At 39.3% G+C, this 23,355-nt stretch overlaps 2 protein-coding genes across 2 annotated transcripts in view; one reads left to right on the top strand and one right to left on the bottom strand.

Annotated features, from left to right (window-relative positions):
- The window catches only part of itpr1a (inositol 1,4,5-trisphosphate receptor, type 1a), a gene marked incomplete at its 5' end in the record, with an annotated part of 94,985 nt that extends 82,681 nt beyond the window's left edge, over positions 1 to 12,304 (bottom strand). The window contains 2 exons of the mRNA XM_083887550.1: positions 4,246 to 4,316; positions 12,213 to 12,304. Coding sequence (XP_083743676.1) covers positions 4,246 to 4,316; positions 12,213 to 12,304 — 163 coding nt within the window. The remainder of the gene's footprint in view (positions 1 to 4,245; positions 4,317 to 12,212) is intronic.
- Positions 12,305 to 17,678: 5,374 nt separating this feature from the next.
- Positions 17,679 to 22,941, top strand: sumf1 (sulfatase modifying factor 1). The gene is made up of 9 exons (XM_083887429.1): positions 17,679 to 18,004; positions 19,130 to 19,303; positions 19,389 to 19,463; positions 20,101 to 20,183; positions 20,261 to 20,383; positions 20,478 to 20,592; positions 21,166 to 21,279; positions 21,367 to 21,426; positions 22,644 to 22,941. Exons 1-9 carry the CDS (start codon positions 17,687 to 17,689, stop codon positions 22,743 to 22,745), a joined length of 1,164 nt encoding a protein of 387 aa, XP_083743555.1. The 5' UTR covers positions 17,679 to 17,686; the 3' UTR covers positions 22,746 to 22,941.
- Positions 22,942 to 23,355: the final 414 nt, after the last annotated feature.

Below are 23,355 nucleotides of genomic sequence, written 5' to 3'. Positions count from 1 at the left end.
CATCTCCATCTGGCTGTTTATTCATATCTAGAGTGACCCAACCACCACACATCGAACCCTCACGTTACACAAGTGAGAACATGATTGTGTGGAGGGTGCTTGTGTTTACATTAGCAGGAAATGTTATGCATACTTTAGCAGTGACAATATAAAGCTTGGTGGACATGGCTAGTCTGGCTTTGTGCCCCTCAAGCGTCCACTTAGTGGGATTATCTCTACACAACTCTCTCTCTCTCTCTCAAACAGCTGAGGAGCATCCCGAATGAGGAGGGACACACGAGCATCTGTGCTGCTAAAGGACACCTCTATCAGATGTTCCCAGAGAGGTCTGGAGGAAAAGAAAATTACAGATCTGACAGCACACTGAGCCAGAATGATTGAGGCAGGGGAAATTATTCTATTTTTGTTCAGTGATGTCCAAACTCCTCAAAAAATATCAATAACAACTTCAACAAAATTAGACATGTTCAAAATTTGTGTCTGTAACACTTAATATTATTTGTTGAAATCCTCTTCATAGATTAGGGCAGAGGTGTCAAACTCAAGGCCTGTGGGCCACATGCAGCCCCCCAATTGATTACATGTGATCATTAGGGCTGTAACCATACACAAACTCACGATATGATTTGTATCACGATTTTTGACCCACGATTCGATACATCCCACGATTTTTTTTAAATTTAAAAAACATTTTATTTAAACATTTACTTATATAGCAACTTAATGTAACATTTAATAACAAATCTTTGGAACAGATTTGAACATAAATAAATAAATAACCAAAGAGTTCTCTCTTTTCTGTAACAAAATAATACTGTTGAAAAATACAAAGTAAATGATCAATCAGACTGGGATTTGTCTCCAAAGCATGCTGGGAAGTGTAGTTCTTCATGAGAAGCAGTTTGTTCCAGTGGAAATAACTTGTTTTGATAAACAGCAAAGGTAAGACAACATTTCCGCTTGTATTTCTTGAAAGTCAGTTGTTGTTTTGCTCTTATTTTGAGGCTGGATCCGTGAATCTTCGTAGAGTGATAAAAATGGTACCGTTAGAATCTGTGAATTCTCCGATGTTTACATAATCACACTGACACGCCGGTGCTACTTTTAAACGTGCGCTGTAACAGTTTTTTCCGCTCCTGCGGGTTTGATCCATCGGTGTTTTAACTGTGTTTGATGAACATAAGAATGGTTTATATGAGCTTTTAGCTGTGTTTCTGACCTTTCTGTGGGTATACAGCATGGCTCTGAGTATCGCAATTGCGATTTCGATACGCATATTGTTACAGCCCTAGTGATCATCAACTTAATATTATGTTATGATGAAAACATGGTGCGCGACCTCCTCTACCTTTAAACACAGCACGTGTGGTCAAATTGAGGTCATGGAATATAGACGGACTGTGATGCTAAATTTATTTGCTAGCAATCATTTAATAATACTAAGATATTAAGTTGTAATTATTAAGTGGATGTCTAATGTCCAACTATTTTGATAATGTATTAATCAGTTTGAGATTTTTTTTCCAATAATTAAAACATGCTTTCTGACTTTTCAGCTTCTTAAATGCAAATATTTTTTGGTTTCTTTGCAAAAGAAATCATTAAAGCTGAATAATTTTGAGATTTGAGCTCATCATTTCCAGGTTTGGTTAACACTGATCAAAGTTTTCAACATTTTCTGACATTTCACTGACCAAACAAGTAATCAACAGATTATAATTGATTATGAAAATATATAAACTTGTCAGTTGTTTTAATTACAGTTTTTCACATTCTTATGATGCCAATAGATTTATTGTGCTTCATGTGTTTTGTTCTACACACATCATCATTCCATATCAAAACAAACACTGCGCTGACAACACTCTCTGACCAATTAGTGGCCACTGGCCGGCAGTCTGTTGACATCACGTACAGTATCAGCTCAGCTGGATTGGAACCTCACCAACAGGTACTAAAAAGAGTACCAGGTACTATCACTAATGGAAAAGAGTTGAGCCATGCCGGAACTATGTAGTGAAAAAGCACCATTAGTATTGCACTTCCAAAAAGGATCAAATAAGGAGAGTGGACAAAACAGAAGAAGCAGGAATATTCTGACTTTTAATCCATTTGATTGGAGCACCTTAACCTCTTCCTTCCTCTTCTGGTCATGAGCAGCTGATATGGACGGGTGGATTTACTGAAGCCACTTCAGCATCAGCAACACAGTGTATGTTCAAATGAGCTTCTGTTGCACACATAAAAACATTTACTGTATAGACATATTCCTGCAACATATCTCCATGTGTACTGCAACAATTAACACTTAAATTACTAGTTTGGGGATAATAAATTAGGCAAAGACGTACCAAGTATAACCTGTGTAGCCTGTATCAGTGAGACAGCATGCACAGCCCAGACAACAAACCCATGTTCGTTGCCAAAACAAATACTACACAAACAATTATCATCAAATATGAAAAGGGTTCTGATCCGGAATGTTTCTACCTTTAGCCAAAACAATGTTGCTTCCTGTGGATACTCAGTGTGTTACCCCGTTTATCAATATATTGTAGTCTAAATAAGAACCTATTTACAATAGAGAAAGATAAACTATGCTTTTACGTCTGGTTTCCACCCATCCGTATCCATACAACCAGTATGCCGCTAATTGGAATTCACACAGAGACAGTGATAAAGATACTTTATAAATCAGTCTGCACTCAGTGTTTATCATGGTGCCAGTTGTCCACTGCGCTCATCCAAGTCGTCTGCTTTCTAAATACAGTGCAATCCTCTATAAACCCTCGAGACAACAGATATCATCCTAAATGCCAAGTGTGAGTGTGTGCACATGAAATGCTGCACAAAAACAAGCCATGTGTTTAGAGCGTTGCAACTAATGATTATTTTTATTATAAATTCATCTGACAATTATTTTCTCTAGGTAACAAGTAATCGTGTGGTCTAAGAAATGCAAACTTGAAACTGGTTCTATTAAAAATGACAACTCTTTGTATATAGATAAAAATCCTTTTGACTTGAAGTGTAAAACTGTGCGCTAATAATATAATTTTCCTCAGACGGTAGATATCTTCTTAAGCTATGGAATATAATTTATCCAAAGGTATGATAATGTTAATTTCAACAAAATACTGGTTGCTTATTCGCCTTTTTCTCTACGTAGCTCCCCCTACAGATTTTGAGTACATATTTTTACGACACCACCTTAAACATCCATCCGTTGTCTACCACTTTCAACGCAGGACATGGAGCAATGTCTATGCATGTCAGCTTCACATTCTGAACTTTTGCTCGTTGAATGGCAGAGTGATGTTTACTCATGTGTGGCTCCCTCTTCCTTGCGTCCACCGACATAAGTTTTCTCAGATTCTTTTTCGCCGGCTCTACAATGGCGAATGTGTAAAATAACACCATTACTCCCATGATCCTATAGCTGGTACAGTACCTGGCTAGGGTGTGTGTGTGTGTGTCTAGTGCCGTGAAACAATTCATGTTTCTTGTGAGACCCGAGACTTCGTGAGACCTCTTGATTCTGAGGACTCTGGGTCAGCGGCCTTGATCTCGCAAACGCTTATTTTCCACAAACAGTGGACAGTCGGGGGAGTGGAGACAGCCCCCAATCTCCCCACAACAAGACATTTAACCATCACAATAACTCAGTAGCTATAAAATTTGAGTAAAAATCTTGTATCCATTGATAGATATCCATAATTCTGCTTTAAAATAATGACCTTTAAATGTAAGCATTGAATACATCCACAACAATGTCACAGGCTCCTAGATATAAGCCTCTAGCCTGAGAAGCAAGGGTCATGAGTTGTACTTCCTGTGCGAGAGCTAATAATAGGGAGTTTACCCAGAGAGGCATCTCAAGGTTTTGTGTGGGAAGCTGCTTCTTTCTTTCTAAGTGTTGTTTTCCAACAAACCAACATCAGAGCTGATTGTCTCCATTCGCCTCCACATGTGTACAAGCAAGCACACCCAGCGATAAACACATGCACGAATGCAGAGGCTTGAACACACACACAAACAAACAAAACACGCATACACACGCCGTTAACAGTGTCAATGGCAGCCCTGTTTGAAGTCCAGAGGGCAGAGATATTGTGGCTGTCACCAAAGAAACACAGCATAACACATTCAGCAGTGTCTCTCGCTGTATAAACACACAGCAGCCAGTGCTATGACGCTGAGCCACAGCACGAGGACAAGGGGACGAAGACTGTTTCTGCCTCTTACCTCTGAACTTCTTCGGAGGGTTGTTGAGATCTCCTGCATCAGGCTGGACAACACATCGGTCATCCACCAAGCTGTGAATGTGAACACACACAAAAAACACTATTACACACATATATCAGGTAGTTAAGACACTCTCCTGGCAACCAGTCAGTTTGGAGACCGTGTTTTGAATATGTATAGTTTTTTCTGTGTGTGTGCATTATGTTTGATGTATTATTAATATTGTTTTAAGTACATTAAGTCATTTACCGGATTACACCAGTGCCGGCCCAACCCTTTGTGGGGCCTCAGCAGCATCCTCCCCCCCCCCCCATTGGAGTCACCAATGTTTGATTATTGTTGATACAAATGTAGCATTATAGATGACATTAATTATAGTGTGCGTTATTTTTCACCAAACCAGTTGAGCTGCAACTAACGATTATTTTAATAATCGATTAATCTGTCGAATATTATCACAATTAATCGAGTAATCGTTTGGTCCATCAAATGTCGAAAATGTTGAAAAATGTTGAGCAGTGTTTGTCAAACCTGGAATTGAATGTCTTGTTTTGTCCACAAACCAAAATGATTTAGTTTTGAATCATTTTGTTGTTAAATGGAGCAAAGAAACCAGAAAATATTCACATTTGAAAAGATGAAACAGTCGAATCAATTAATCGATTATCAAAATAGTTGACGATTAATTTAACCTCTTCTTCCCTGACGCTCTTTTTGGAGTCCCTGCTTGAAAATGACATGCCCAAACTAAATGGAGTAAATCTCTGCAGTTACAAGATCTATGTGAATTATCTTGGTATCAAAATAAAGAGAACACTTGTGAGATTCCACCAGAGGTGTAAGTTTCACTGTAGATGCCACTGTGTCAGAGTAAGGGCCAATTCCAATTCCTATCTTAACCCTCAAGCTTAACCCTTAATCTTAACTGGCCCTCAAAACCAAGTGTTGAGGGTTATTTTGTCACTTAGAAATGGGACACCCCTTAAATGCAGATACGTCTTCAGACTGCGGGGGGCAGAATAACGCGAAAGCTGCGTCCAGTCTGTCAACTCCAAAAAAGAAGAAGAAGAACACATTTACGTCACGATTATTTATTACGATCCGTTTTTTAGTCAAGTTATTAGGTTGTCAGTTAGTTATTATAAGATGATACTACACACCACGGCTTATTGAAAAGTAAACGATAGCAAACGATCGCTTGTCCGCACTGGCCGGCTATTGACAAAAGATCGTAAAATAAAAATAAATGTTACGCAACAATGACGTCAGTAATCTATAATATGGGCCTAAACTAAGATAATGCAATGGTTTTCATAATTTTTATACCTCTATTAACACGCACTCCTTTAAAATATGCAGCAGGAGCTTAAAAACACATGGAGGTCATGTAGACATGAGCTGTGAAAAGTCTGATGCTGCTGAAGTGAAGCAGAGTGAAATTACAGAGGTTTTAGTAGAGATGTCTAGGTGTTCCCTCTTTGGCACAGTTTGGCACCATCTGTGCCATTTGAGATTTCTTAGGTACCAAATTATTAAAACCCATTTAATTTTATTTACATGTCACTATTGGTCTAAAAAGAACTTGTTTTGAAAAAAATAAAATAAAAAGTATGATAACTAGCTGTAAATGGATGCTCCCTGTGCGGTGCGTAATAACAACTCTGGGTCAATTTGGGTGATTGACAGCTCGTTTTAAACCTCTAAACCGATAGAATCAGATTCCGGTCTCCAAATGCGTGTGACTCACTTCATTAATGAGTCAAAAGGACATAAATGCATATGAAGCATTTGTGTGGACATTCGCCCTTCTCTAATTAGAACGATCAAATCTGTAATCTGTAATGATCAATCAGACTGGGATTTGTTCCCAAATCATGCTGGGAAGTGTAGTTCTTCATTAGAAGTGGTTTTTTTCCGGTGGAAATAACTTGTTCTGCACAAACAGCAAAGGTAAGACAACAAATCTGCTTGTATTTCTTGAAAGTCAGTTGTTGTTTTGCTCTTATTTTGGGGCTGGACCCATGAATCTTGGTCGTAGAGTGATAAAAATGGTACCGCTGGAATTTTGTTTACATAATCACGCTGGCGCTCCGGTGACGCTTTTCAATGTGTGCGCTGTAATGGTTTTTTTCGCTCCTGCTGTTTGATCCATCTGTGTTTTAACTGCGTTTCATTGACATAAGAATGGTTTATATGAGCTTTTAGCTGCGTTTCTGACCTTTCTGTGGGTATGCAGCATGTCTGTATTAAAGTTAGATATGGTTTTATGACGCTTTTGTCGCTGCGTCTGACGCTGCCCCCCCGGTACTGGGGGCAACCGTGAAGAAGTTAACAATCGATTAATTAAGTAATCGTTTCAGCTCTACCAAACTAGTGATACTATTGTTGTTGTTTTTACACTTAGAGGGCAGTAAAAGGGGTGGCCTAGTATTAATTTGCACTTCCATGTCCAAAGTGAAGCACAAAGTGAGGTGATACAGACCTTGAATTAAGAAAAATAAAAAACATAAAACAGCAGACATTGCATTTGCTGTAAATAAGTAAACCAATTTAATGGCTTTTGGTTTCTAAAACGTGAACAGATGTATTAATGTGCACAAAATCTACAATTTTCAACTGCAAAAAAACCCCCAAAATAATTTAAATATATATTTTGAGGTGCAACTAGTTTTAACTTTTGTTCTTCATTCTAGAGCTGAATAATTGATAATTCAATCAACAAAAAAATTGAAACACTTATGGTATTGTTTAAGTGCACCGAGTAGATTTTGACCCCACAATCCCATTTACTGTACACTGTCACTTGGTTTTCATAATAAAGGAGGGGATGCAGGTAATAATTACTTATCTTTTTATTCTAAGGCTGAAACAAGAGGTCATATAATCAGTAATTCAATCAATATAAAATAAGAATTATTTAGTTGAGTGGAGTTTAATTGTAAACTGAATATCTTTGTAGATTGTCAGACAAAACACAATGTGTGACATTCTCACAACAGATGCCAAATGATAGATGCAGCCAATTGAAACCCATCTAATTGGGAAAACAGAGTGTGAAAGAAACTGGCCTTGAATGAGATGAAAACACAAATATAAACTAAAAAGAAAGCAGTGACATTGCTGTCATTTCCACTGACAGAACTCATAGTTGAGGCACATCTGCTCCCCCTCATCATTCAATAATTGAATTATTCAGGAATGGACGACCTGTGGGCAAACTGGAATTTGGAGTGACAAATTTAGCTTTCACTGTCTTGGAATAACACTCGTCTGGACGCCGGCCAAATCCAACATCCATTTCAGGCCTTTTTCTTGGGGGAATGTCTGCAGTTGTCCAAACAGACCTGTCTAATCCTCCCCTCCGAACACCTCACAGAGCACGACTGCAGACTTGGATAAAGAGTCAGAAAGTACCTGAGAAGAATTCTACATAGTGTTTATTTGTGCAGTGCTCTGCACGTGTGGGTGATGCACATAACTTCATGTAGTCAGTGATTAACACAAGTTTAAAAGTTACATGTTGGCACTAAGTTTAAGAGTTCTTGTTCTGGTTCACTTCACAAATATGCTTTTGAAACCTTTAGTTTGATCACTGCCTTAATGTCCGAATGGTTTCTTCCTTTAAGGTCAAGAGATGTGAAGACTGCTGCCAAGTTGGTGGTTGTAAAAAGCTCAAAGCCAAAAACTGCCATGAATGTTTTGTAAGTGTGTGCGTGTGTGTGTGTGTAGAGAGAGAGAGCATTTGTAGGTGTGGGACGCAATGGAACTCGAGAAAGGCCACGATGTCTCTGTAGTGACTCAGTCTCTGCAATAGACCATTCCATTTTTCATGAACATGGGGGGAGAAGAAGGAGTAGATCCTGGTCAGACACTGGCCTTACACAGTACTTGATAACATATACTGTACAACTAATGCTCGGTATCAAACTTTAATATTTTTGTGCTATCGACTGGAGGTGCCAAAAGAAATGTTTTGAATGAATGAATACAACATTACTTCATTTTTGATTGGCATAGCTTGTTTCATTTCACCAGCACCCTGACAGCGTAGTAGTACAGAAGAGGGTCACATTTTTTTAAACAAAATAAAAGTAGTAGTACTTTGTAGCAAACAAAGCCTTCAGTTTTATGATTACAAGTGAGCCTATATATACCCGTGCAAGTTTATTTGGGGGGGGGGGGTTTGCTTGTGTTTCCGTTGCCTTTTTCAAAATATAAAAGCTACCTCATCTTGGAGGTACCACCAGAGCGTTTCTTAGCACACAACAGAACAGATTCGACCCTCAAATTAGTGATTCATTTTGGAATCAAATAATTTGAACTGGAAATCCAAAATAGATTTTTCATCATTCCAAGGAATCAGAACTGTTCATCTCATTTGCATTAGAGAGCCATGCAGCATGCATATAAGCATAATTATATTTTTTAATTATTATAAGCATGCAGCATGCTGTTTGACAGAGATCTAACAGAGCTCATGGTTGGCTGTCTCGTGCAGGAAGTGAAAACCAGATACAGAGATCATTACCCAAAGGAGGAGAGGAAAGTGGGGCTTAACATGTGAGAGAGAGAGAGAGAGAGAGAGAGAGAGAGAGAGAGAGAGAGAGAGAGAGAGAGAGAGAGAGAGAGAGAGAGATAGTGTGTGTGTGTTGGGCTTTGAGAGGCTGACATTTGCTTAATGAATAATGGCTGCAAGAAGACAAAAGGGCCATTGTAATATAATGTGTTTCTTCCAAAAGATTCAATAAAATTGATTTAACTATATCGATACTTTATGGAAAATCTTTACCCAAGCCCTATATACAACATCATGTTTTAAACATAAGCTGGTTCCTTCCAGCAATACTATACATCAGCGCATGTTTTCTCTTATTGCCCAAGTTATATTCCGAAAAGAAGAGAAAAGGATAAATGCAACATGTGTGAATCCAAGCTGCTTGTGTGATATTTCTGTGATATCATAAGATGAATATAAACAACCACAAGGCCTATTGCAATCCCTGCAGACAGAGCTCATGAGTAAGCAGAGGCAGGTCAGCAGTGTTTCAAATATGATAAATGGAGGAAAACAACATGATGTTGCTGCCACTGTGTGGGTTCAAAATTGGTTGGTTGATAGAGTTTAACCATTAGTGTCTAACTGCCCTTCACACACACACACCTGCCATGCCATCACACCCACATACTTTTTCATTAACATTTGCATTTGATGCCCATACATTTCCTTTTTCCTAGCAACATCAATGGTGAGGTCGGCTTTTATAAAAGCACTTAAAGGCAACCCACTGTTTCTACAGCTTTGTTCTGTGGGATAAACTACAAAATTACATCCCTGTATTTCTCCTTAGTTAACCCCATCCTGTCACTGAGAGTGGGAACTGAGGCCCATGATCCATACAAGCTTATGGTAATCAGATTCATGCAGTATTAGGATGAAAAATTGTCTGAGTACATGCACAGTTTAATCGAGCTAAGGCTGTAGTCTGAATAAGACAGGCAATCAGAGAACTAATCAGAAGAGTCTGAGTATACCGAGTATACAAAATAGATGGAACATGACTCTCATGGTTGATGTGTTGTTCAAAGAAAGACACTTACGATTAATGCTTCCAGCAACAATACTGCAGTTTACTCCAACTACTTCCGGGAAAGAAATTTTGGTGCATGCGCAGAACAAGAAGTCTGACTCCAGTCTGACTAAGTGTCAGACTAAGAATCACATTATCCAGGTATGTTAATCTGACTAAGACTAGCCCGATTTTAGTTGGACTAACGCACATGTGTCAAACTCAAGGCCAGGGGCCAGATGTGGCCCACCAAGTTATTTTATGTGGCCTGCGAATGATTAATTGGTCTTAAAAATCTGTGTTAAAATAGGTCTATGCTGCTTTAAGGCGTGCGTTGACCATAAACTACATTTCCCACAATGCATGGCTATTGCGTTACCCGCAAAGTGATGGCATCCCGCCACTAGATCGCAGTGTATCATTGTATATGTATCACGCAACGAGTGAAATTGAGATTGAGACTGTGAACGCAGCAGAATGTGTTCTGATTCCAAAAACGATGTGGCAGAGAAAGCTAGCTTTATTGTGGCTGAGGAATCACCTTTGCTTTAAAGTCATTTTCTGAGGGTGTGTTTTTGAAGAAGTGCATGCTGAAGGTGTGTGAGCAGTGTCTGCCCCAACCAGATACAGACTATTAAAAGTGTTAGTTTGTCAAGAAACACCATCCTGGACCAGGTTACATCTATAATGCATCATATTTGTATGATATGATGCAAAAACTGCCATGAATATTTTGTAATTGTGTATGTGTGTTTGTGTGTGTTTACCCTCACATGGAGGATAAAGCGGTAGAAGCAGGATTGATGGTAAATGCACTGACTGAATAAACATCCCAACTGGAACCAACTTCTGCTTTCAGTCAGACAGTCTGACTCGGTCTCCGGGTAAGGGTTACCCTAACCCAGTCTCCGAGACTGAAAACCCACCGTTTTAACATAGCCTATAGTCGAAGCTAGATCAGGTATGTCCTGATTAGAAGGCTCTAGCTTATGCTGCCATAGGCTTAGACTGCTTTGGGAATTTCCCATCATGCACTTAGTTTGAGCGCACAGACTTTGCACGAGCCGCACTTTCTCTACCCCGTCCTCGATTTCTCAACCCTCACCACTTACCCTATGTCCCCCCATGAGATGTAGCACATAACTCCACATGTAGCACATCTCTAACTGATTTTAATCTCTTACAGTTCTGCTGACACCAGTGAACGACATGAGGTCAGGACAGGAAAGAGGACTCCGTTATCCCCAAATCTCTGACCACAACAGCCTACGCTACAGGCTGTGACAGATGGATCCTGTCATTTAAAGACTTTTCACTTTTTATTCTTTGTCATTGTGTATTGTATGTTTTGGGTAACATCTACTGCACGTCTGTCCGTCCAGGGAGTGGATCCCTCACCTGTGGTTCTCCCTATGGTTTCTAAGGTTCCTTTTCCCTGTTAAAAGGGTTTTTTCCCTGGTAGTTTTTCCTTTTCCTGGTCGATGGTCTATGGACAGAGAATATTACCAACCCTGTGAAGTCCCGTGAGACAAACTATGTTTTGTAAACTGTGGGCTATATATGGAAGTAAATCTGTGCCATCTGAGTTTGAATTCGAATTTCAAACACAGAATTTTTTTGCATTGAAATTAGACTTTGAATTTTTAAAACCATCAAATTTCAAGCACTGTTTTTTTTTGCCATTGATTTTTTTTTCAACGTTGAAATAAATTCAGTGTAAAAAAATTCAATGTGTCAAAAAATTCAGTTGAAAAAAATTCGATGTCTCAAAAAATTCAATGTAAAAAAATTCAGTTGCAAAAAATTCAATGTCTCAAAAAATTCAGTCTCAAAAAATTCACTTGCAAAAATTCAGTCGCAAAAAATTCACTTGCAAAAATTCAGTCGCAAAAAATTAACTTGCAAAAACGTCAGTTAATATCCGGGTCACCAGAGAGAAGCAATCGATCCCCGTCTCAATTCATCCAAGTATAATTTAAGTATCTCGAAGCAGAGCCAAGTGGTCTCCTTTCTAAATATCCATCCATCCATTATCTACCGCTTTATCCTACACCAGAGGGTCGCGGGGGGTGCTGTGCCTATCTCAGCTGACATTGGGCGATAGGCGGGGTACACCCTGGACAGTTCGCCAGTCCATCGCAGGGCCACATATCTTTCTAAATATGGTCATCCTAATTAAAGTCCAGTAACTTTTAGCTGTTTAAAACACCATCTTTTTGCTACTGGTTTGTAATCCTAATTTGTCTGTGCTGTTTGTGATGACAGGGTCATAGTCAGCATGATGACATTTTGCAGTCAGCCAGGCTTATTGATTGATTGATTGATTGATTGAACTTGTGATTTTATCTGCACAAACTGTCCAGATTGCAGTGGAGTGAGGAAGTGTGAAGAAGGACATACCCTAGAGTGCTAATGAAACCGTTGGTGGATCCCTCTGCATACAGGGAACAGATGTCCCCAATGTGAAGGAAGCTGGACATCTTATCCGACATGACTGGCACACACACCTGCACAGGAGGACAGCAGTAAAAACATGAGTTTAAAGACAACAAAAAGTGTGACACTGAGGAAACTCACTTGTTGAAGCAGTAAAACAAGATAGTATTCTGCACTGCTAAGTTAGCTGTGTGACACAACTGCAAACAGAAACTGAAAGACACATACAGTTAGGCCCATAAATATTTGGACATCGGCACAATTCTCTTTATATTGGCTCTATACACTACTACAATGGATTTGAATTGAAACGAACAAGATGTGCTTTAACTGCACACTTTAAGCTTTAATTTGAGGGGATTTACATCCAAATCAAGTGAACGGTGTAGGAATTACAACACTTTCTATATGTGCCTCCCACTTTTTAGGGGACCAAAAGTAATTGGACAAACTAAACAATCATAAATCAAACGTTCATTGTTTAATAAAAATTGGTTACAAATCCTTTGCAGTCAATTCCAGCCTGAAGTCTGGAAGGCATAGATAGACGCTGGGTTTCATCCCTGGTGATGCTCTGTGAGGCCTCTGATACGGTCTTCAGTTCCTGCTTGTTCTTGGGGCATTTTCCCTTAATTTTGGTCTCCAGCAAGTGGAATGCATGCTCAATCAGATTCAGGTCAGGTGATTGACTGATAACATTCCATATTTGCCTTAAAACTCTTTGGTTGCTTTTGCAGTTTGCTTTGGGTCATTGTCCATCTGCACTATGAAGCGCCGTCCAATGAGTTCTGAAGCATTTGGCTGAATATGAGCAGATAATATTGTTGGAAACACTTCAGAATTCATCCTACTGCTTTTGTCAGCAGTTACATCATCAATAAATACAAGGGAACCAGTTCCGTCGACAGCCATACATGCCCACGCCATGACACTACCACCACCATGCTTCACTGATGAGGTGGTATGTTGTGGATCATGAGCAGTTCCTTTCCTTCTCCACACTCTTCTCTTCCCATCACTGTGGTACAAGTTGATCTTGGTCTCATCTGTCCATAGGGTGTTCTTCCAGAATTATAAAAGCTTTTTTAGGTGTTGTTTGGTAAATTCTAATCTCGTCTTCCTGTTTTTGAGACTCACCAATGGTTTGCATCTTGTGGTGAACCCTCTGTATTCACTCTGGTGAAGCCTTCTTTTGATTGTTGACTTTGAAACACATACACCTACTTCCTGGAGAGTGTTTTTGATCTGGCCAACTGTTGTGAAGGGCTTTTTCTTCACCAGGGAAATAATTCTTCTGTCGTCCATCACAGTGGTTTTCTGTTGTCTTCCAGGTCTTTTGGTGTTGCTGAGCTCACTGGTGCGTTCTTTCTTTTTAAGAATGTTCCAAACAGTTGATTTGGCCACACCTAATGTTTTTGCTATTTCTCTGATGGGTTTGTTTTGATTTTTCAGCCTAATGATGGCTTCTCATGGGATCTCATATAGAAAGTTAACATCAACAGATTCAAAATGTAAATGTCACTCCTGGAATCAACTCCAGAACTTTTACCTGTGTCATTGAAGATGAAATAATGAAGGAATAGCCCACAATTGTCCATGAAATAGCTTTTCAGTCAATTGTCCAATTACTTTTGGTCCCCTAAAAAGTGGGAGGCACATATAGAAAGTGTTGTAATTCCTACACCGTTCACTTGATTTGGATGTAAAGATTAAGATTAAGATTAAGATTAAGAACCCTTTAAGTCCCGCAAGGGGAAATTCAATTCTGTAGTGAGTTAGTGAACACACACAGCACACAGTGAGGTGTAGAACATGTAACCCAGCGCAGTGAGCTGCCATGCCAGTGAGCGGCGCTCGGGGAGCAGTATCGAGCTCCCATTTGTTTGGATGGGCTCTGGAACGCAGCATTACTACTCCTCTGTTTGTTAGATTAGATGTTTTAGCTCTTACACAATGGACTTTTACATTAGTTTCAATTAAAGATGCACTTCAATAGCTTGATGCAAACATGAGTAAGTGGCATCTGAGGATGCATTTTTTTTTTCATTTTCTTATGTGCTGTGGAGTCAAAGTTATGATTCATTTAATGATTAAGTAGTACATTTTGCACAGGTGTGTTTATATAGTTTGTGAAAATGAAAATGCACATTCTTATAGCCTCTGTATACGTTTTATCCTAGTAATGGAAAAAGCAGCCTCGATGCGCTGTGTTCTAAGGGTTAAGCTCAACAATATTTAGATATCTAATTAAGATATCTAGATTTCTGTTTTATTTTATTAATCTCCACACACTACAGGGGCCCCTGGTGACCAGGCCATAGTTCACCTATGCCTTGGTCCAGGTCTGGTAATATTTCTCCCTCAGGCTTGTTTGGCAGGCACTAAACAAATCGATTAAAAGCGATTTAACTGTTCACACCTAGTTGTATCTTCTGGCTAAGGTAAATAAGGAGCTGTAGGGAGCAGAGATGATGATACACACTGTGGGCACTGCAGGTTCACCTCACTCCTACTTAGGAGCGCCACCTCTCACTCACCGTGGTCAATAAATCATTTTTAAACACACACACACACACACACACACACACACACACACACACACACACAGCGACTTCATCTAACTGCTGGACGCTTCTTAACAGACACAGGCCTATAAATGATGACATTTTACGTGGAATAAACACACAGCAACGTCTGAAACAAACACATGAAACTTGGTCCAGATAGTCAGCGGTGGCTGCTGGTAAAAAAAGAGGCTGCACCCGCAATCACTGGAGTCACACTCGGTTGTTTTTAAACGTTCACCAACATCCGTTAACATCCATGTGAAGAGAGCAGCGGACTGAAATCCGCTGCGAGGAGCTGGTAATGGAGAGGAAGAGGAAGAAGAAGAGAGGATGGTGAAGTGAACAAGTTGTGCGACCAACTTTACCTCCGCCGCTGTCGCCGCCGTTGTGGCGCTGAACGCTCGGTTGTTCAGCTTCCTGTGGAGCCGCTAAGAAACATGGTGACGGCGGCTCTTCTCAGCTCTGCGGCTCCCGTAACCGTCCAGGTTTCTCTGACAGCGCCGTCACCTCTCCTGTCTGTCTGTCTGTCTGTCTCTCTCTGTGTGTGTGTGCGCGCGCGCGTGTGTGTGTGCGTGTGTACGTGTGTGTGTGTGTACGTGTGTACGTGTCGGTGCTTCGGGGCTGTGCTCCGGGGCTGTGCTCACTGAGGCGGCAGCCGCAGCTCTGGGTAACGGTGGTGCTGCTGATTGACTGACTCCCTGCCACTTACTCCTCTACTCCAGGGGTCGTAAGTGTTGAAATGACGTGTGGATCCATCCTTGCACCACCACCACCACCACTCTCACTGCACTGCCTGAATTCATCAGGTGAAATAGAAGATCAGTTTTGAGCAACGTCTTAAAGCTCCAGTGCAGAGTTTCTTCATAACTTCAGAGGTTGAAGGTCGTAAAAAGCTGCAAAAACCTCAGAGGCCCAGCTTTGATTGGTTCACTAGTAAGCAGTGCTGGCCCAAGCCTTTATGGGGCCCAAAGCTGAATTCGATTTGGGCCCCTCGCAACACCTCAGAGTATTATTGATACAAATGTAACACTACAAATTGTTTTAATTATAATTTTATTGGTTACACCAAACCAGTATCACACTTGGTTTTGTTTTCTACCAAAAACTTTTAAAAAATAATAATAATTTTGAACTTGCAAATGTGCACTAAATTACTAAACTACAACATAACTAACTTAAGTTCAACACTATTTAGATATCTTTATTTCTTTAATATGTTATAATGTTATTGTTGTTTTTTCTCCAAGCACTGTTGGGGGCCCCCTGGTGGTCAGGAAGACCCGAGCAGCCACTTAGCACACATTATGCCTCTCCGCTAGCAAGAATGAAGTTCAAAATTGAAGCAAAGAGATGACACTGAAATATTAAATATATTGCACATATTAGCATGGATGTGCACTGGTGGTGTTATTAACAACATAAGCATTGTTCCTTTTATAATAAAAACAACAATGCATAACGCTTAAGGTGAATTTGCAACTGGCAGAAATAAAATAAATGCTGCACATATTTACACAGATCTACACTATACACAATATACTGTACAATAATAAAACAAAAAAAATGGGGGAAAAGCTTGTGTTTGCCTCTCCTTTACAGTCCTGAGGTAACCTGGAATATGACAAAACATTTTAAGCCTTTTGGAAATTCCACAGAATCTATATTTTACATTGATTGTCAATTTACATGTTTAATGTATACAAACCCTCTTAAATTATCCTTTCCTCCGCTTATCTATCGCTTTAAACTTGAATAGTATTCCCAACGTTTTTTTAAACACAATGTGAAAAATTTTTTAGATTCATACTAACCCCCTTTGTTTATTATTAGTATTTTAGTATTAGATTATTGTTATTTTAGTCGTTATTTAAATTTTAAGTGGCTTTCAAATCAGCCAAAGTGTGCATATCACATTTTGAAGCAGAAGGTTGCTGCTCAAATGAAGAGACGTAGCATCCAGGAAAGGGAGAATTGAGCAGTCTGCAGTCTCACCATTAGATGATACTATTTCTTACACTTTGACCAACACATTGTGAATTGCAGAACACCGATGAAAGGTTACTAGTCATCTCCAGTCAATGAAATGTCTTTTTCATACAATGCAGATGACACCCAGCTATGACATTTATTATTATTGTTTAAAAAAAACAGCAAAAAAACACACACACAAAATGAATAGCTTTAATGCTCCCTTTGGAGACAAGAAGCACAATAAGAGGGAATGTGTGTGCCTTAAGGCTTTGAGAACATTTAGGTATCTGCTAAATGAAACACACATGAAACTTCCTGCAGTCTTATCATTAGATGTCACCATGTCTTACACAATGACAGTCATTTTAAATGTGTCAAAGCAAGTGTCATGTATTAGAATCTACACGTTTAATTTGCAGAATGTTTCATGGTCGGTTGGGTCTTTATTTGTCTCATGGTTTTATAGGATGCAAAAAACATACAGTTGAAGCAGATTATCCAGTATTTCATAAACACTCTGGTTACAGCTCACTCTTCAATAAAGCACATATAAAGCCCTGTCCTTAGGCTTCAAAAACATTATTTTTTACCCTTAAGTGATTATACAAACACAATTAGTTATGGGTAGTATATTACATTTTTGCCAATAACATCCCCCAAAATGTTACACATTGGTCTTTTAAATATATTATACTCGTCAAACCAAATATGAGAAAATATACAAATAAAAACAATTTTACAAACATGCTTATGAGATGTTATTAACATCTATAGAAGTAAATGCAACATGTGTGCATCTCATGGATGTATTTTGGTCAGGAAAGAGTTACAGAGGCTGCTACTACAGTCATGTGACTAACCACGTGACGTTGTGCGGAAGTAAGAAAGTCAACAACATGCATGAATCCTCTTGAGCCGAATGTAGTTTTAATGGCGCGCTATTTTGCGGTGTTATTACTCATCTGTGCGTTTACGGGCGCAGCTCTGTGTCTGCAGGATTCCTGCGGGGCCGAGCAGGGACAACCAAGCTGCGGCTGTGAAAACCTGAAGAGAGACGCTGTCCTTACTGCTGCCGCCGCCGAGGACAGGGTGGGGGACAGGGTGGAGGACAGGGTGGTGGACAGGACAGTCTCAGTGGACGAAGCAGCCAAATACTCCAGAGAGTCCAACGAGAAGCTGCCAGATGCTGAGGAAACTGAGAAGAGCACACAGAGTCAGGTAAGTAATAAAGGAGAAGACATGTCGTGACGTCAGCGAATGAGATGCATTCAGGGTCCATCTTCAAGTCTAGGTGTGAACAGTTGTTTAGACTTTAGGCTTTTAGTCAGGTGTAGGTTTTACTACAATATGTTTTATCTTCTTATATCTGTGCTTGTAGCTGTGAGTGTCGTATCTGCTGTGGATTATGCACTTTACTTTTGACTGTTTTTCTGTGAATCCTTTCTGTGAAAAGTGCCATATAAATAAACTTTACTGAGTATAGATGTTAATACCAGGTGTGAACAGAACCACCAGAAAACTTTTAGTGCACTAAACGTTTATTGTATGTATCACATAATAAATAGGAGACATCTGTTTAAAATACATCGGCCAGTCTCATAATTTATGAAAAGAAGAAGTCAGAGGTGCCAAACTGGAGGCCCACAGGCTGCATGCCCCCCAGTTGATTATCCAATAGATCATAAATATGCTTTTATTGTGAAGGATACTGCATTCCATATCCAAACAAGCACTTCTACTACTATCATATTGTCCACCTTCTACTGAACAGTTGTTTTTCTCAGTTGTTTGGACACCCCTGCTCTAAGTAATGTGCTATAAAACACTCCTGAAAGACACAGAACCATGATACATGATATTGCAAGACAATCATATCGAGATAAATCATGATATCTGTTTAACTGAAGAAAACAAAATGTCCGTGAAAAGTTAAAAGTGCAGGATTTCTGTGTATTGAACGTGGGAGGGGCATCTTAGCAAATCTTTCTCCTCCATTATCCCACTGTAAACTCCCTCTTCTTTGGCAAGGTAACTTCCGCCAAAGTTCCCCTCTGGACTGATTACTTTAGAGCACCTTAATTTGTTAATTACAATATCGCTGAAATCTATCTAAAAAACAAATAATAATAATAAGATGTTGCAATATATATGGTGCACTGTTAATCTTGTTTAATTATGTGCTTTTATTTTGTTATTTTAATACATTTGGTATATGCACTTTTTTTTTTTATCGATGATGGTAATGTTGTATTCTTAAGCACATTTTGCATTTTTGCAGCCTTTTAATTAAGACTCATCATCTTTATTACTGTGTAACTTTAAGAGATTTATGCTCTCGTACAGATGGTGCTGATTTCTGGAGGAGAATTCCTGATGGGCACAGATAACCCTGGCATCCCTGCAGATGGCGAAGGTCCACAGAGGCTGGTGCACGTGGACTCCTTTTACATGGACATCCAGGAAATCACACACAGGCAGTTCCAGAGCTTTGTCAGTGCCACAGGATACGTCACTGAGGTATGGGTCTATTGAAAAAGTGTTTTTACACAATGTATTATAGTTGGCGAGTGTCAGCTTTGCTCATGATATGTTCTACTTTTAGGCAGAAACATTTGGAGACTCATTTGTGTTTGAGGGGACTTTGAGTGAGGCGGTCAAAAACCAGATCACCCAGGCAGTAAGTATGAATATTCAACAGTTGAATAACCCATACTGTGACATTTTTCCTTTGATGCAATGATATGAAATGCAATAGGAATGTGCACACGTTTTAGTTTTGGTTTTTCTACAAGATCATTCTGGAAGTTTAGAAATCTGTCTATAAATATAAATAAATAAATATAAATATAACATACACTATTCTTAGTGTGTAAATGTTGGGAAATGTTAGTTGGAAATTGTGATTATTATCTTATGGCTGAGAAAAACAATAATTATGTGTACGTCATTGAGATATAAATAAGTGTCTATGCACATATTTTATCTCTTTTGCTCAACACAAAGAAGACATATAGTACAGTTATTTGAGAGGCTTTAAAAGGTTCACAGTTTGATTGAAATAGGCCTGAGCCTGAGGCTTGAGGCCTGACAAATCCAGACAGCAGGGAATTTGCACATGACGACTTCTTTTTAGCTCGTATGTGTTCTGATCATGAGGCTGAGAAGGTGCTGTGTGCCCATCACAACCACTACTGGAAAATATTAGTTCAATCACTGCACTTGAAAGATGTGTAGAAAAACTAAATTGGAGTAAGAGAGGAAAAAATATCAAACTCATATCGGTATGAAATATTTAACCATCACTTTGTTAATAGGTGGCTGCTGCCCCCTGGTGGCTACCTGTCAAAGGGGCCAACTGGAGGCAACCTGAGGGTATAGACTCCAACAATGCAGACAGGTATACATTTATTCAACACAAACTCAAAAAAATATTACAGTTGAGCAATTAGTTATCACTTTGTTTCTTATTTGTAGGCTGGACCATCCTGTGGTACATGTGTCCTGGGCAGATGCCGTGGCCTACTGCTCCTGGGCCAATAAGAGACTTCCTACAGAGGCTGAATGGGAGTATGCCTGCAGGAGTGGACTGAAAGACAGGTATGGTGTTTGCTGGACAATGTTTGTGCATCTGGTTTCCTCATTAAATGTGTTCTTTTATGTCAGTTTCCTGTTATGCTGCTCCTGCGTGTAGACTTTATCCCTGGGGTAACAAGTTGAACCCAAAAGGACAACACTACGCCAACCTGTGGCAGGGGGATTTCCCCAACCACAACACTGGAGAGGACGGATACATCAAAACCTCACCAGTAAGTCACACAGGGAGATGGTAAAATGTCGTAGTTGTGTTTTTTAATTTTTCAACTTAGGGAGATGGAAGACAGATTTATAACCAAGCAAGAAATAGCTAATTTCATGAAATGATGGTCACAGCAGCATCAAAACAACTATAGAAGTATGAATATTTTTTATGTATGAGCTGCTGAATCTGCATTATTGTGCTCGCACAAGCCATAAATTCAGGATTTTGTAGATAATAACTCTATATCATAACTACAAACATTTTGTTGAACTGTTGTAAAATAAGATTGTAAAATAATTGCATTGGTCGGGAAACATAATGGAGAGAAAAAAACGACGACACCAAATGTAAATAGAGGGAACCCATTTACAACTAAATAAACCAATAAATAAAATAAAATACAGTCTCTCATTAAATGCTATGGCTGTGACTTCCACATACTTGAGCAGCTTGTGTTTTCTCTGAGGTTTAGAGACAATGCATGAGCTGAGACTGTAGAGACTGGTCCAGATATGACTCTTTATATAAAAGACAATGTTGTCAGAGGTTTTGTAATGAGATAAGCATCCATGTTCTGCAGGTGATGTCCTTTCCTGCCAACGGCTTTGGTCTGTATGATATGGTGGGTAACGCCTGGGAGTGGACCGCAGACTGGTGGGCTGTGCATCACACCACAGAACAGCAGCACAATCCCGTGAGGACACATCACCTCTAAGCTTTCTATGTTTAGGTTTCCAGGTTTATTTTGTCTCTGACATGACCTTGTTCTCCCCTCGATCAGACGGGTCCTCCTTCAGGCAAAGACAGGGTGAAGAAGGGAGGTTCATATATGTGCCACAAGGTAAATTCTTTTACACCAGCAATATTCTATGTGTTTAAGTTTGAATCTAAATCTGTCAAAAATTATATAATAAACAAAAAATGTGGATAATAAATGACATATTTGAGTTACCTGAGGGATGACTTAAATGCATCATACATCATGGAAGTTCAGCAGTTTACTTCTGTGGCACCACAACAAAGAGCTCCAGGGCTCATTTTACACATCCATTACGATAGACTTGGTTTAAAAGCTTAAATCCTAACATTAATTGTGAAGAGGTTGCAAATCCAAATGCTGAAGGCTGAGTGTCACTTTCTAGTTTCTACACTCAGAGATAAGTAGATTAAATATGCACTCACTGGCCACTTCACTACGTAAAGAGGACAATTAATGAAGCGGTACCAGGTTTAATTTTCTGCTGTAGCCCATCTGCTTCAAGATTCTTCCACTTATCTTGATTGTAACAAGTGCTTATTTGAGGGGTTTTTTTGTCCCCTCTGATATCATCATGGAGATTTTTGCTGCTCACTAGATATTTTCTCCTTTTCCCAACCATTCTCTGTAAAGCCTTGAGGTGGTTTTGTGTTAAAATCCCAGTAGATCAGTAGTTCCTGAAATACTCAGCCCAGCCCATCTGACATCATCAACCATACCACATTCAAAGTAACAGAAACTATATTTTCTTTTCACATCATCTTGACCATGTCTACATACTTAAATGCATTGATTTTAAATATATTGTTGCTGCCATGTGAATAGCTAATCAAGTGTACCTAATAAAGTGGCTAGTAAGTGCAAATCTGTTTTCCGTTAAGGCTCTTTTCACTGTTCACAGAATTACAGAGCTCATGCCAACACTTATATTAGTATATTTATATCTGCAACACCATATGAGTCACCCACTGGTGACCATTGGAGTCTGTCTGCCACCGTCAGTGGTTGCTATGTAACTCATTTCCTGGGAAATGAGCCCTAACCACAGAGGCCTTTTTGTTTGTTCTAAATAAACCATGTGTGGGAAGAGAGAACAACAGGCAGACATGCTTCAGCAATGCTTGATGTTGGATAATTGAAAAAGTCAACTTTTCTCAAAAACATTAAGGAAGTCGCGTTAAAGTGGTGACTCCTATAAACTGTATACACGTCTCCTGACTGTATTTAAATAGCTATGTCCATTAGTGAGAAACTTAATTCTCAAACACATTATCTCTCTCTTTTCTTTCACCTTCCTCCAGTCCCACTGCTACAGATACCGATGTGCGGCCCGTAGCCAGAACTCTCCAGACAGCTCAGCTTCTAATCTTGGTTTTCGCTGCGTCTCTCAGGAGCAACAGTGACTTGACCTGCTTGTCTCCAACACATGGTGTGTTCTCCCATCTGCTGTCCAATGTCATTCCTTCGGTTTGGTTTGGTTGTTTTTGTCATACTTTTCCTTAGAAATGTGTGAAACAAAAATTGATGTGTGTCTGAGTTCAAGCAGTAGTGAATTTGCAAATTATTGGTTGTCATTATCAGCTATTGGATGGTTAAGATTAAGACTAAACATAATTTCTTAATGTATACAGAGATTGTTGTAAAATATTTTTGTATACTTTTATTAAAAGAATTCTAAATGTGTGACAAATTGAATCTTAAGTGGTCTGTTTTTCTCTTGAGAGAGATCGTGTACTGCATGTGTGTAGGAGTATGTTTGTGTGGACACAAATTCCTATTTTTTGGGTATAATTCTCATGCCAGAATATGATTCAATTTCCTAAATGTTCATCAAATGAAATTAATTTAAATATCTCAGTGGGGATTGCTGTAGTTCATAGCTTTTACCAGAGGGCAGTAATGCCTTAAACATGTATAGGTCTAGGTGTTTGAGCACTGACAGAATACAGCTCTCAAAAATATGAGGGAGCCTCCATTAGCACAGTATAGCTAGGTTATAAAGCTAGCTATATA

The sequence above is a fragment of the Microchirus variegatus genome (assembly GCF_963457635.1).
Source record: "Microchirus variegatus genome assembly, chromosome: 4".
In the NCBI taxonomy this organism is placed as follows: domain Eukaryota; kingdom Metazoa; phylum Chordata; class Actinopteri; order Pleuronectiformes; family Soleidae; genus Microchirus; species Microchirus variegatus.
This window is presented reverse-complemented; position numbering and strand designations above follow the sequence as displayed.

Coding starts and splice junctions, on each gene's coding strand:
- sumf1 (XM_083887429.1), top strand. CDS start 17,687: ATGAATCCTCTTGAGCCGAATGTAGTTTTAATGGCGCGCTATTTTGCG. Junction 20,184..20,260: donor GACTCCAACAATGCAGACAG/GTATACATTTAT, acceptor TCTTATTTGTAG/GCTGGACCATCCTGTGGTAC. Junction 21,280..21,366: donor CAGAACAGCAGCACAATCCC/GTGAGGACACAT, acceptor CCCCTCGATCAG/ACGGGTCCTCCTTCAGGCAA.